Below are 13,139 nucleotides of genomic sequence, written 5' to 3'. Positions count from 1 at the left end.
ACGACTTGGGCATTGGGGAAAGTGGAAGAAGCTTTTTCAATTACTCCCTTGAGTGCTGTGGCCACCCTTTCCTGTTGGGCCCTCGGGTCGTTTGTGCCTGTGTGAATTATAATGTGGCTGGGGGACCCTAATCTGTCCTCTGACAACAGCTCCAGGGCATGTCTAATGTTTGAGTACCAGATGTTACGTTCCCCAGTTTCTGTGTTGTGGTTTGTCAGGTGTGTGTTTCAGGATGGCTTCCTGAAATCCCCCCCAAGCAGCTGATTGGTCGACTCCATGGCTAATTGGAGAGCTGACCCCGCCCCCTCGTCAGGACGCAGCTGTCTCCAATTACCAATGCCTTCTGAAGCTATATAAAAACCAGTGTTCTGTTGCGCAGAAGAAAGATCATTGCTGAGAGATGGTTATGTTCTGTGGTTGTTGCTGAGAGAGCGCTGATTTGATGTCCTGTCTTGGTTGTGGCTCAGAGACAGGTTTTGTTTAGTATGTGTGTGCTAAAGAACTGTTTTTGATTCTTGAAATTGCTTAATTATATTTGGATAATTCTGTTTCATTTGTTCCCAGGGGAGAAGGGGAAGGCACCTAGGGAGTGCTTAGGCAAGAGGCCCGCGGGCATACATATGCCCGTAGTATATTCACTGTCTAGGCACACTAGAAAAGACCTGGGCGGACCACCCCCTGTATTTTGGTTAGCGCACCAGGTGGTGCTAAGTTAGGTGGGTAGGCAGGTAAGGTAGGAGAGGTGGCTTTGATATTTACTTTCTTTGGTTCCGTCCAGCCCCTTTTCCCCCAAATTACCGTGTGACGGAATAAATTCCTTGTAAACGGTACAATTCTCTGCCTTTTGTCATCCTTACTCGCACCTACAGTCCATACTACTTTCACTTCACGGAGAGTTGAGTTGTAGCAGGGAGTTGCATTCCCTATTCTTAGAGGTGTGCGTAACACCAGAGTTTAGCCACTTTGTGTTGGGGAAAAAGTTTATTCTCTTGAAAGTAAACTCAGCAAAAAAAGAGAATTCATAAAAATCCAAATAACTTCACAGATCTTCATTGTAAAGGGTTTAAACACTGTTTCCCATGCTTGTTCAATGAACCATAAACAATTAATGAACATGCACCTGTGGACTAGTCGTCAAGACACTAACAGTTTACAGACGGTAGGCAATTAAGGTCACAATTATGAAACTTAGGACACTAAAGAGGCCTTTCTACTGACTCTGAAAAACACCAAAATAAAGATGCCCAGGGTCCCTGTTAATCTGCGTGAACGTGCCTTAGGCATGCTGCAAGGAGGCATGAGGACTGCAGATGTGGCCAGGGCAATACATTGCAATGTCTGTACTGAGATGCCTAAGACAGTGCTGCAGGTAGACAGGACGGACAGCTGATCATCCTCGCAGTGGCAGACCACATGTAATGACACCTGCACAGGATCGGTACATCCGAACATCACACCTGCGGGACAGGTACAGGATGGCAACAACTGCCCAAGTTACACCAGGAATGCACAATCCCTCCATCAGTGCTCAGACTCCGCAACAGGCTGAGAGAGGCTGGACTGAGGGCTTGTAGGCCTATTGCAAGGCAGGTCCTCACCAGACATCACTGGCAACGTCGCCTATGGGCACAAACTCACCGTCGCTGGACCGAACAGGACTGCCAAAAAGTGCTCTTCACTGACAAGTCGCAGTTTTGACTCACCAGTGGTGATGGTCGGATTCGTGTTTATCGTCAATGGAATGAGCGATACACCGCGGCCTGTACTCTGGAGCGGGATCGATTTGGATGTGAGGGTCCGTCATGGTCTGGGGCGGTGTGTCACAGCATCATCGGACTGAGCTTGTTGTCGTAAACGGCTAATCAAAAGGCTATCCAGACTATTTTCATTGACCCCACCAATCCACCACCCCCAATCTTTACGCTGCTGCTACTCTGTTAATTACCTATGCATATTTACTATACCTCTACCTACATGTACATATTACCTCAATTACCTCAACTAACCTGTGCCCCCGCACATTGACTCTGTACTGGTACCTCCTGTATATAGACTCGTTACTGTTCTGTTATTGTTGCTCTTTATTTTTTTAGTTTTTTTAACTTCAGTTTATTTTAGTAAATACTTAACACGTATTTTTCTTAAGTGGTCAGGGCGTGAGTTTTGGGTGGGTAGTCTATGTTATGTGTTTTCTATGTTGGGTTAATGGGTTGCCTGGTATGGCTCTCAATTAGAGGCAGGTGTTTGGCGTTTCCTCTAATTGAGAGTCATATTAAGGTAGGTTGTTTCACATTGTTTGTTGTGGGTGGTTGTCTTCCGTGTCTGTGTATGTTGCGCCACACGGGACTGTTTCGGTATGTTCGTTTGGTTTTTGTGTAGTCTGTTTTTCCCTGTTCGTGCGTTCTTCGTGTTACATGTAAGTTCTTACGTTCAGGTCAGTCTACGTTGTTTTGTTATTGTGTAAATCCTTTCCAAGTGTTTGTTTTCGTGTTTAGTCGTTTGTCTAATAAATCTTTATGTATTCACAACCCGCTGCACGTTGGTCAAATCACTACTCCTCCTCTTCGTATGAAGAGGAGGAGGATCACCGTTACAATATGGCCTCAGATCTGCCTAGCAACTCCATTCCAATTCTCACTATTCGCTGACATCTAGGGGAAGGCGTATGCAGTGCATGTCGACCAATAGAAGACATGCAAATTAATAAACTGACCCTAGAACAGACTGCCTGATTTCAGATTTCTCACTTCCTCACAGGAAGTTTGCTCCAACTTGAGTTCTGTTTTACTCACAGATATAATTCAAACGGTTTTAGAAACTAGAGAGTGTTTTCTATCCAATAGTAATAATAATATGCATATTGTACGAGCAGAATTGAGTACGAGGCAGTTTAATTTGGGAACTAAATTTTTACAAAGTGAAAACAGCACCCCCTATTGAGAAAAGGTTAAACACATACCACACAACAGAAAACAGGTCAGGAACGTGACACATATAAAGGGTCTGGGTACGTGGGGTAAACTCTTTTCAACATTCGCCATGACGCAAGACAGACCTCAGGATGGCGTTCTGGAAAGCTCCCGTTTTAGGCCTTAGATATATCCGGCTCTGATTTTATTCGATATAGGTGTTAAAGACATCATAATGTAGTTATTTTAAACCGAGTTATATCAGTTTATATCAGTATATTGCGATTTTCGGATATTTCTTTGTGCTGCGTTATAATGAGTTGGGCACGTCTTCGCCACATGGCTAATGTTTACTGCTAATTCCAAAGTTGAAGGCGACAATCTACAACCGAGCAACGATTCTTCTGGACAAAGGACAACTTGCCCAAGATTCTGATGGAAGCTCATCAAAAAGTAAGAACTATTTATGATGTTAATTCGTTGTTCTGTTGAAAAATGTGAAACTACTATTCCGCCATTAATTTCGGTGCGGTCTCGCTTTAACGCACGCTGTATGTCGTAGTAACGTTAATTTAAAAAATCTAACACAGCGGTTGCATTAAGAACTAATGTATCTTTCATTTGCTGTCCAACCTGTATTTTTTTGTCAAGTTTATGATTAGTTACTGATTAGATTAGGTGCCTCTCCCAAGATTTCTCCTGACATTTTGTTGGCAGCTTGGCTACTATTCTCATTGTATAACCACGATTTGTGCCGCTAAATATGCACATTTTCGAACAAACTCTATATGTATTGTGTAATATGGTGTTATAGGACTGTCATCTGAAGAAGTTTGAGAAGGTTAGTGAAAAAATTTATATCTTTTGCTGGTTTATTCGTTATCGCTATTGTTGGCTTGAATCAATGCTGTTGTGTGGTTGGCTATTGTAGTAAGCTAATATAATGCTATATTGTGTTTTCGCTGTAAAACACTTAAAAAATCAGAAATATTGTCTGGATTCACAAGATCTTTGTCTTTCATTTGCTGTACGCTGTGTATTTTTCATAAATGTTTTATGATGAGTATTTAGGTAATTCACGTTGGTCTCTGTAGTTATTCTAGTTGCTTTGGTGAGAGTTGTGATGGTGGCTGCAATGTAAAACTATGATTTATACCTGATATATGCACATTTTTCTAACAAAACATATGCTATACAATAAATATGTTATCAGACTGACATCTGATGAAGTTGTTTCTTGGTTAGTGACTATTTATATCTTTATTTGGTCGAATTTGTGATAGCTAACTATGCAGGAAAAAAATGGTGGGAAAAAAAAGTTGTGTCTTTTGCTATCGTGGTTAGCTAATAGAAATACATATTGTGTCTTCCCTGTAAAACATTTTAAAAATCAGAAATGATGGCTGGATTCACAAGATGTGTATCTTTCATCTGGTGTCTTGGACTTGTGATTTAATGATATTTAGATGCTAGTATTTACTTGTGGCGCTATGCTAGGCTATGCTAGTCAGCTTTTTTACTGATGAGGGTGCTCCCGGATCCGGGATTGGGACCAAGTAGAAGACGGCTAATCAAAAGGCTATCCAGACTATTTTCATTGACCCCCCCCAATCCACCACCCCCAATCTTTACGCTGCTGCTACTCTGTTAATTACCTATGCATATTTACTATACCTCTACCTACATGTACATATTACCTCAATTGCCTCAACTAACCTGTGCCCCCGCACATTGACTCTGTACTGGTACCTCCTGTATATAGACTCGTTACTGTTCTGTTATTGTTGCTCTTTATTTTTATTTTTTTACTTCAGTTTATTTTAGTAAATACTTAACACGTATTTTTCTTAACTGCTTTGTTGGTTAAGGGCTTGTAAGTAAGCATTTCACTGTAAGGTCTATGGTCTGTTGTATTCGGCACCTGACAAATACCATTTGATGTCTGGATTGTGTGGACCTAGCTCTCTGAGCTCCCCCATGTCTCTCTCCAGCTCTGTGAATTTATCCCTCTCAATGATGGAGGAGCAGTGCAGTTGTGGGACCTGGGTGTTCAGTTCTGGGGGGGTGACTATCCTCATCTGCAGGACACTTTGAAGAGGTGTGATCAGACTCACTCAGGATGGGGGAGTCATCACCGAGAGAGAGCTTTTCCTGCTGTGCTCTCTCTTTATCCCGTAAAAGTCCAGCTGGAACTGCTTGAGGAGACCCGGCACCACTGTCCCAGACTTGTACATATTGACAGAGGTTGTTTCAATTTCCTCAATGTCCAGTATTCTGAGTTTCCACCCTGGGCCAATACACTCTCTCTTAACATAGGGGTAGTGTGCTCTTATAGCACTGTGCCATGCCGGGGGAGGGTCTGTGTGGAAAATTAAGCTGTTTACGTTCCCCTCTTTGTAGCAGTCAGCAAATTGTGTCTCTGGACGTCCTTGAGGAGCTTCTTTTTGTACTTATTCCATGCAGGGGGTACTGTATTGTGATGACATCTGCACAGGGGGCTTCAAAGGCCTCTGCATTTGGGTGGGGGAGGCTGTAAAACTCTCCTGCCATTGTTAGGCTCAAGAGTTTTCACACATCTCACTTCACACTTCAGTGCGAATTGAAGTTGCAGTCAGGTCTGTTCTGTCCTGGTAGCTTAGTAGCCTTATTTACTAAGCTTTATATAACAAAATTACCAAGAGATTATTGTAATTTACTTTTTGGCTTCAGAATTAGGTTCAGACTGAACATTACTCACTCAGTTATGTGTTGGATGGTATTTCCAGGTTTCTGCTGTGTTTCTTCGTCAGTTTTGGTTTGTTAGAAGTTTGTTCTTGAAAGTCCTTGGTAGTAAGAACCCATTCAGGTAATTTTGTCCAAAATCAAGGTTTTAGGTATGGAATTTATATTTAGTTTTAAGGTTTTGATGTAGAGGGTAGTATCTTGTCCTTGCAAAAAAAATATCAATGTTTATCTACATTTATCCAACTATAATTCTATTTTTTTCAGAATAACTCAGGCGCCTATGAGCTCATGACCTCTCTCTATCTCTCTCCCATATGAATTCCCACACAGTTGACTACTTTGATAACTTTAAAATGAGGCCTCTGTCATTCTCTGGTTTCATACAACTGCTCTCAACAAACGTATTTTTTTTATCATTCACAGTCGAATATATTAACATTTTATCTTCATCTAATGTAAAAAAATAAAATAAAATACAACAACAAAAAAATACTGTGGATTTTTGTCTGTCCTCCCCTTTCAGAATATATAATTTCATAGTCATGGAACACTTTGTGTAAGAGCTATTGAAGATTGAAAAAGTGTGTATTTTTCTCCATCAACCCCTGGTTCAGAATATACCATCTTCCTATATAAACACTTGAATTGTGGTGTTTTATGTTTGTTTTTACATATAGCCTATGGACCTTGAAGCCAATTCCACTGCATTTTTTTCATTATTCACCACTAATCAGAGACTGATTTAGACCTGGGACACCAGGTGTGTCCAATTCATTAATGCTGCTGGGTTTTTCACACTCAACAGTTTCCCGTTTGCATTTAGTATGGTCCACCACCCAAAGGACATCCAGCCAACTTGACACAACTGTGTGGGAAGCATTGGAGTCAACATGGGGCAGCATCCATGTGGAACTCTTTCAACACCTTGTAGAGTCTATGCCTAAATTAATTGAGGCTGTTTTGAGGGCAAAAGGGGGCGCAACTCAATATTAGGAAAGTGTCCTTAATGTTTTGTACACTCAGTGTATAATGAGGTTATTAGATTACAACCTAGTGAACATTACATTTGTTTTAGCTTACCATTGACTGAAAGATGTCAGCCCTTTTCGCTCCTCTCGCATCTGGCTACCAGGGGAAATGTAGATTTGTTTTGCTTTTCCCTTTATGATAACCTGCTTCTTGTAGTGACAGTCACAGGGAACATCTCCACTAAACAAATAGACAAGCAAATAGGCCTAGTAGCGGGATTCAGCACCAGGATAGCACCGCGGTTTATCAAATTTACGTGAATCTAACTAGTCAAGATTTTGTAATAGTAACATCATGGAACAATGTAGCAAATGTCTATTTCCATGTTTGTGGACACAATGTACCAGCCATTTTGTTAACAGTGAGTAGCTTCAGTTTATATTTTGAGCCTCTGCCAGTGCCACAAAATTAGTTTGGAAATTTGTGAATGTGAGATGGAGATTGCCTTCAGTAACTGTGTCGAGAGGTCTCGTGTAGCCTAGCCTACACATGATAGTCAGCAATGTAAACTGACAGCTGCAACCAACCATAGAAATATAATCCATAGATGACAGTTCCCATTCAAGTCAGGACTGGCAGCCATTGCTAGTGTACCCATAAATGTATCAGTCGAAGTGCCAGGGTTAGAGGTTCTGAAGTCCTTCTATGGATTATATCTATGGCCACAACTTAACAAGGTGTTCTATATTTGGCACGCATGCTGCCCAAATTGCAGCCTTCCCGACTGTAAGTGGTTGTGATGAAACTTAATCCACAGCTATTTTTTTAGAAGCTATTGATCCTCTGCATCTAAAGTATGCTCTCTGGTGTAGTATTTTCAATACTTTGATTTATGTCTGTTCAGTAATTTAGTTTAGTGGAAAATTATTTTTTAAGGCAAAATTTTTCAAATTTATCAGGAGGTGCTGCAGCTTCCCCCGGCTATGGACACAGGTGGGGTGTTCGTTTAATTTGGAATGGTTTTATTTTTACCACTGTAGCAGAAGACATCGCATTTTAAACAAATAGAATGGTTAAATTATTATTTTATTAATTTGCACTCTGAATATGTCACTATCTCAACAGGCAGCTTGAATTACTTTGTTATGGTATGTCAGGTCAATGTGGTAGGGCTGGCTCTCACTCAAGGTTGAGTGCCCTGCAAGAGTCTTTGTGCTAGCAGACCCATGCTCCCTACTTCTTTTCAAGCTTCCCTCTTCTCAGTGCATTCCATCTGGTGGGAATGCTACTCCTCTAGTCAGAAGATGATTTGTACAATACAAGTTCATAAGGGAGAGGAAGATAAGGTAGCTTGAATGAAATGGGTCTCTCTCACCCTCAAGGGTGAACACATGGCAAAACAACTGTCTCCTCCAACTGAATGCAGAGACAATCAGGTCTCTACAAAATGCTAAATCAGTGTTAAGAAATAGACTGCCTTTTGAGAACATTATTCTAGGCTTTCTAGATCGGTCTTTGGTGCCCCCTACAGCAGGGATCATCAACTAGACCAGGGATGGGCAAAGCCAGTCCTCAGGGGCCTGATTGGTGTCACACTTTTGCCTCAGCCCGAGCTAACACACCTCGACTCTAATAATCAACTAATCATGATCTTCAGTTGAGAACGCAATTAGTTTAATCAGCTGTGTTTGCTAGGGATGGGGAAAAAGTGTGACACCACTCCAGCCCCCGAGGCCTAACTAGATTCAGCTGCAGGCTGATTTCTTTCTTGAGCGGATGGTCAGGGGGCCCGAACGTAATTACAAATAATTTGTAGACATCCCTTGGAGCTGGTTTGCTGGTGTTTTTACAGTTTTATATATCCAATCCAAAAAGTTATTTTTTGGTAGAAAACTTTGGGGGCCCAATAAAATCCCCCGCGGGCAAAATTCGGCTCATGGGCCGCCAGTTGGGAAATGATCTAGAGGCTCTATGCTCTAGAGGCTCAATTCAATAAACAAAGTTACAACTTTGAACAAGAGTTTCCAGTAAATTACTGTCTCAGACATTATTATCAGTCTATTTTATTTCTTTACATCATTAAACTTTTTGAAAGAATCACAGGCCTTCATTACAATGAAAGTACTCCTGAGTGTTTATTCAAATGAATCACATTAAATCATATAAAGAAAAAAAAGCTAAGATATGTCAACAACCCTCTGTTGCAATGCGTCTTTTGTCATGTGAATTTGGCAGAATATTTTTGTGCAATTTTCCTCAAGTCTCTGATTGAGATGAGGTAAACTTCCTGCTGCCTCCACTCTACCATTCCTGAACGGTCTTGTCCCACACCAACTGTCCATGTGGCTCCTTGGCCCCTTCAGGAAGAAGTGCCAGATAGGTAGGAGTCTGTGCTCCTTCTTCAGGACTCTTGGGGGCTTTGGAGCCTGCCATGTCAGTGCGGACCCAGCCAGGGCAGCAAGCGTTGAGCAGGATTCCATCAGCTGCCCGGGTCTTAGTCAGAATATGAGCCTGAATCCTGGACAGCACAGTCACTCCAATCTAAACAGAGATGAACAAAACAGTATGATATTTCTGCCTTTTGCCCATTTCCCTTAATAGTTGTGTGAACAGACAGAACCCTACCTTTGTTGTGCCATAGGCTGTGCTTGGCCACCCCTGGGCCTGATGGTTTCCCTGCTGAGCGGCAATAACAAACTGCCCCATCAGCAAGCACAGCTCCTCCTCAGAGAGCTCAGTATCACGGAACCTTCAAGACGCAACAGAAAAAAGACCTTGTAATACAGTAGTTTATGACTGCATGTGATGATCACAGTAATGGATTAATTTGAAAATATTGTCTATGATCTGTAGTAGCATTTGTGTGTACTAGAATTGTAATTGACATTATACACTTTGATTTGATTTTCCAATTTTGCTGTTGTGGTCTTAAGTACAATGCTCTTCATTTCTGCTAATGCGACTACTGCTATTGAAGGGATGAAAAGGGCTTTTCTTCAAGTTGGTGTCACGTTCCTGACCGGTTTTCTGTTATTTTGTATGTGTTTGACGGTCAGGGCGAGAGTTTGGGTGGGTAGTCTATGTTATGTGTGTCTATGTTTGTTAAAGGGTGACCTGATATGGCTCTCAATTAGAGGCAGGTGGTTTTCATTTTCTCTGATTGAGAGCCATATTAAGGTAGGTGTTTTCACATTGATTGTTGGGGGTGGTTGTCTCCTGTGTTTGTCGCGCCACATGGGACTGTTTCGGTTTGTTTGTTCGTTCATGTATGTAGTCTGTTTCCTGTTCGTGCGTTCTTCACGTTATATGTAAGTTCGTTAGTTCAGGTCTGTCTACATTGTTTATTTGTTTTGTAGTTTATCAAGTGTATTTCGTTTCGTCTTGTTTAATAAATCATTATGTCTAACTACCACGCTGCATTTTGGTCGAATCCTTGCTCCTCCTCTTCGGATGAAGAGGAGGAGGAAATCCGTTACAGATGGTCAGGTTTGCAGCTAGATGGATGTATAATGACAATGTATATTTCTCCCTCAGTAGATCACAATTCAGAATTAAGTTAAGGATGAATGAGGTTTTCGATACAGAATGAAGATCATACTTGGCTTGTAGTTGAGGGCTGCATGTATCAAGAGCCTTCTTGCTAACAAAGCTGGAGACATTCACCACTCTGGCATTTGGTCTGAGGAGGGGTAGGAGAGCATGGCACACCCACAGGGTGCCCCAAAAGTTGGTGCGCATGGTCACCTCAGCCTGTTCCCCAAAAGGCTCAGTCGCATCACCTAGGGAAGAAATGTGATGGTCAGTTATTGCTTTGTACAAGAGAGGGAGAAAGAGAGTGGGGGGGGCGGGGGGGGCGGCTGTGTCAATATAGCGTCATCCTCACCCATCATTTTCAGAGCATAATTTTCAATTGCAATCACACTACATAGGACTATCATTCATGTTACACAAAAGTTGCAATCAAGTAGCCCTACTATAATTGGTAGGCAGTTTAAAATGAACTGCTGCTTGTTGCTTAACATAGTAAGAGGTTTGTGGGCAGATCTTGTGCTATCTGGCTACAGTGTGATTTATTTTTACGCTGGCCCAAGCGAAAGCGGGTAGGGAGGAGCAGCTTCTCAAATAAACAGTAATCTGAGCCACTTCTTTTGTCGAGGCAGCATACTGCATCATACACATCTCTTTTCCATAAAATAAATGTTTGAATTGTCTAACTAGTTTTCATTTGGAATGCAGATAAATCGTTTTTAATCAAAAGCAATAATTTTTGCATGGGAAACATGAAATCCTACGAATTACTACACGTGCATAATGAAGTCGCTTTAGTTTTGAGCCGACTTCGCCGTCGGATAGAGCGGGCCCTGGCCCATGCCCGGGAAGTAGCCCGGTTCCAAATAGAACGCAATCAATGTTCAGTCGGTGCAAAACACACCTATACCGGCGCCCGGGTGAGAATAATTGTTATGATCGGCTAAAACAGTAACAATTGCATGGCCAGAGTCGCCAAAATAGTAGAATAGGCTACCGTACGGAACTCTTAAAAGCCATTCCAGGGTTGTTAATGAGCACATCCAATCCCCCATAAGTCTTCTGCAGAAAGTTACTCAGTTGCTTGGCGCTGGCTTGGTTGCAGAGATCAAGGTGGTGGTAAGCAACTTCAAATCCTTCGGACTTTAGCATCTTCACTGCCTCATTTCCAAGTTTCTCATTTCGAGCAGTAAGAATAACATCCCCGGTAAATTTTGCCTTGCAAAGCTCCCTCACAATCGCAAGTCCTATGCCTTTATTGGCACCGGTAACTACTGCCACTTTTTTGGACATTTCCTTTGCTCTCCAAAAATGTCTTCCTGTAAAGGAATTAGTTAAAGTAGCCCAACTTCGGTTTAAATAATGTAATTAACTGCGCTGTGGTTGTATTAGACTGACGTGTACGCTGATCTGGGTGTAGAGGAAGTCTAGCCTTATTGGCTACTTTTGCAAACAAAGGAATGTGCACTGTCACTCTGACAGATGTTGGGTAATCTTTGATCAGATAACCACATGAAAAAATGTGAGGGAGAGGTCATATCACATGATTATACTTATATAAAATGGGAGAGGTTAGGTCATTTACACACAGTTCAGATGGCATATTGCGAGTTGAACTGAATAGAAATTAAGAGCTGGCTGGCACAGTTAAGCTCTTTGCTTTACATACCGATTGGTTTTATACACAGAGATAAATAGGACTCATCTTTATATATGTGCCATTGTAGCATCTGTGAAAGCATGGGTAGTGCCATTGAGGCTACAATCCACATGAATCCCCACTCAGTTGAGTACTTTGACTACTTTAAAATGGTGGAAGCTATCAATGGCGCTGCCCATGCTAAATGGCCTCTATCATTCTCTATTTCATACAACAGTTCTCATCCAGGGTTCCGGTATATAAACACAGTTTCGACTGCTCCTACAATTTTGCTTCGCTACTGCATTTTAACTGACATACTATCCATAGAAGGCCACATACAGAAGATAGATTTGAAAATTCTGAATAAGACACTTTAATCATCATCATCGTGCACAAAACAGCCATTCAATTATTGAAATAACTGTAGCTGAGGACGTTTTTTTCACATCACTCACATGTATTAAAGATCCTGCACAGTTAACCTATTTCCCAAGTAAAAATAGCAGTTGAATGACCAAAACATCCCCCATAATATTTTTACACAATTAAAATGCTCAGAATTGAATACATTTAAAATTCTCCTTCATCTCTAACTATCGGGAAGTTTGAAAGAACAGGCTAAGTGAGCAGGGAGATTATATTCATGAGCTTGCTTTGACTAACAGTGTCAGGACCCGGTGCGAGAAACAGTCACTAATAAATCGGCAGAACCCAGAAGATGAGGCAGACACAGCAGTACTAGAGATGGTGGTTTAATTAAAGAACAAAATCTTCAGGCAAAGAATCTAAATCCACAATGTCCAAAATAAAGCAAAGAGGCAAAAAATGGATATCTTCCAAAATACAAAGAAAATCCACAGTGGTAAGAACAGCAAGGGAAAAAACAAACCTCAAAAGACTACTCCAAAAAACACAAGAACAAAACCAGAGAACCTCTGGAAAATCCAACAAGAGAAAACATATGTTCAGAACAAGGCTTGGGCTGGGACTGGTTGATAACATACAAACACTGAGCAAAGAACTAAGGAACACACAGGGTTTAAATACTAACAAGGGGACGACACACAGGTGCAAACACTAATTAGAGCAAGGAAAAAAACAAAAGGTACAAAAAAGGTGCAATGGGGACATCTAGTGACCAAAACCTGAACAGTCCTGGCCAAAACCTGACAAACAGCTTATTGAAACACCCTTTTGGTCATTGCCAGGTAACAAGGTAAACAATAGGCCACATATCATTGATGACCAGGTAAACAATGGACACGTCATTCCGAGCCTAAATATTATACCTCACCCCATTTTCTCTGCAAAATCTTCTCATGGTCAACAGAGCTTATCATGGACTGTTGGATATCAGACAAACAGCA

The 13,139-nt window shown here is 41.5% G+C and overlaps 1 protein-coding gene across 1 annotated transcript; it reads right to left on the bottom strand.

The window, feature by feature from the left end:
- Nucleotides 1-8,649: 8,649 nt before the first annotated feature.
- LOC129863415 (carbonyl reductase [NADPH] 1-like) lies at nucleotides 8,650-11,569 on the bottom strand. The gene is made up of 4 exons (XM_055935386.1): nucleotides 11,138-11,569; nucleotides 10,201-10,381; nucleotides 9,228-9,351; nucleotides 8,650-9,143 (listed from the first exon to the last, which is right to left on the bottom strand). Exons 1-4 carry the CDS (start codon nucleotides 11,421-11,423, stop codon nucleotides 8,904-8,906), a joined length of 831 nt encoding a protein of 276 aa, XP_055791361.1. The 5' UTR covers nucleotides 11,424-11,569; the 3' UTR covers nucleotides 8,650-8,903.
- Between the last annotated feature and the right edge of the window lie 1,570 nt (nucleotides 11,570-13,139).

The sequence above is a fragment of the Salvelinus fontinalis genome, chromosome 10, assembly GCF_029448725.1.
Source record: "Salvelinus fontinalis isolate EN_2023a chromosome 10, ASM2944872v1, whole genome shotgun sequence".
NCBI lineage: Eukaryota > Metazoa > Chordata > Actinopteri > Salmoniformes > Salmonidae > Salvelinus > Salvelinus fontinalis.
Note: the sequence above shows the minus strand (reverse complement) of the source record. Positions and strands in the feature narration are given on the sequence as shown.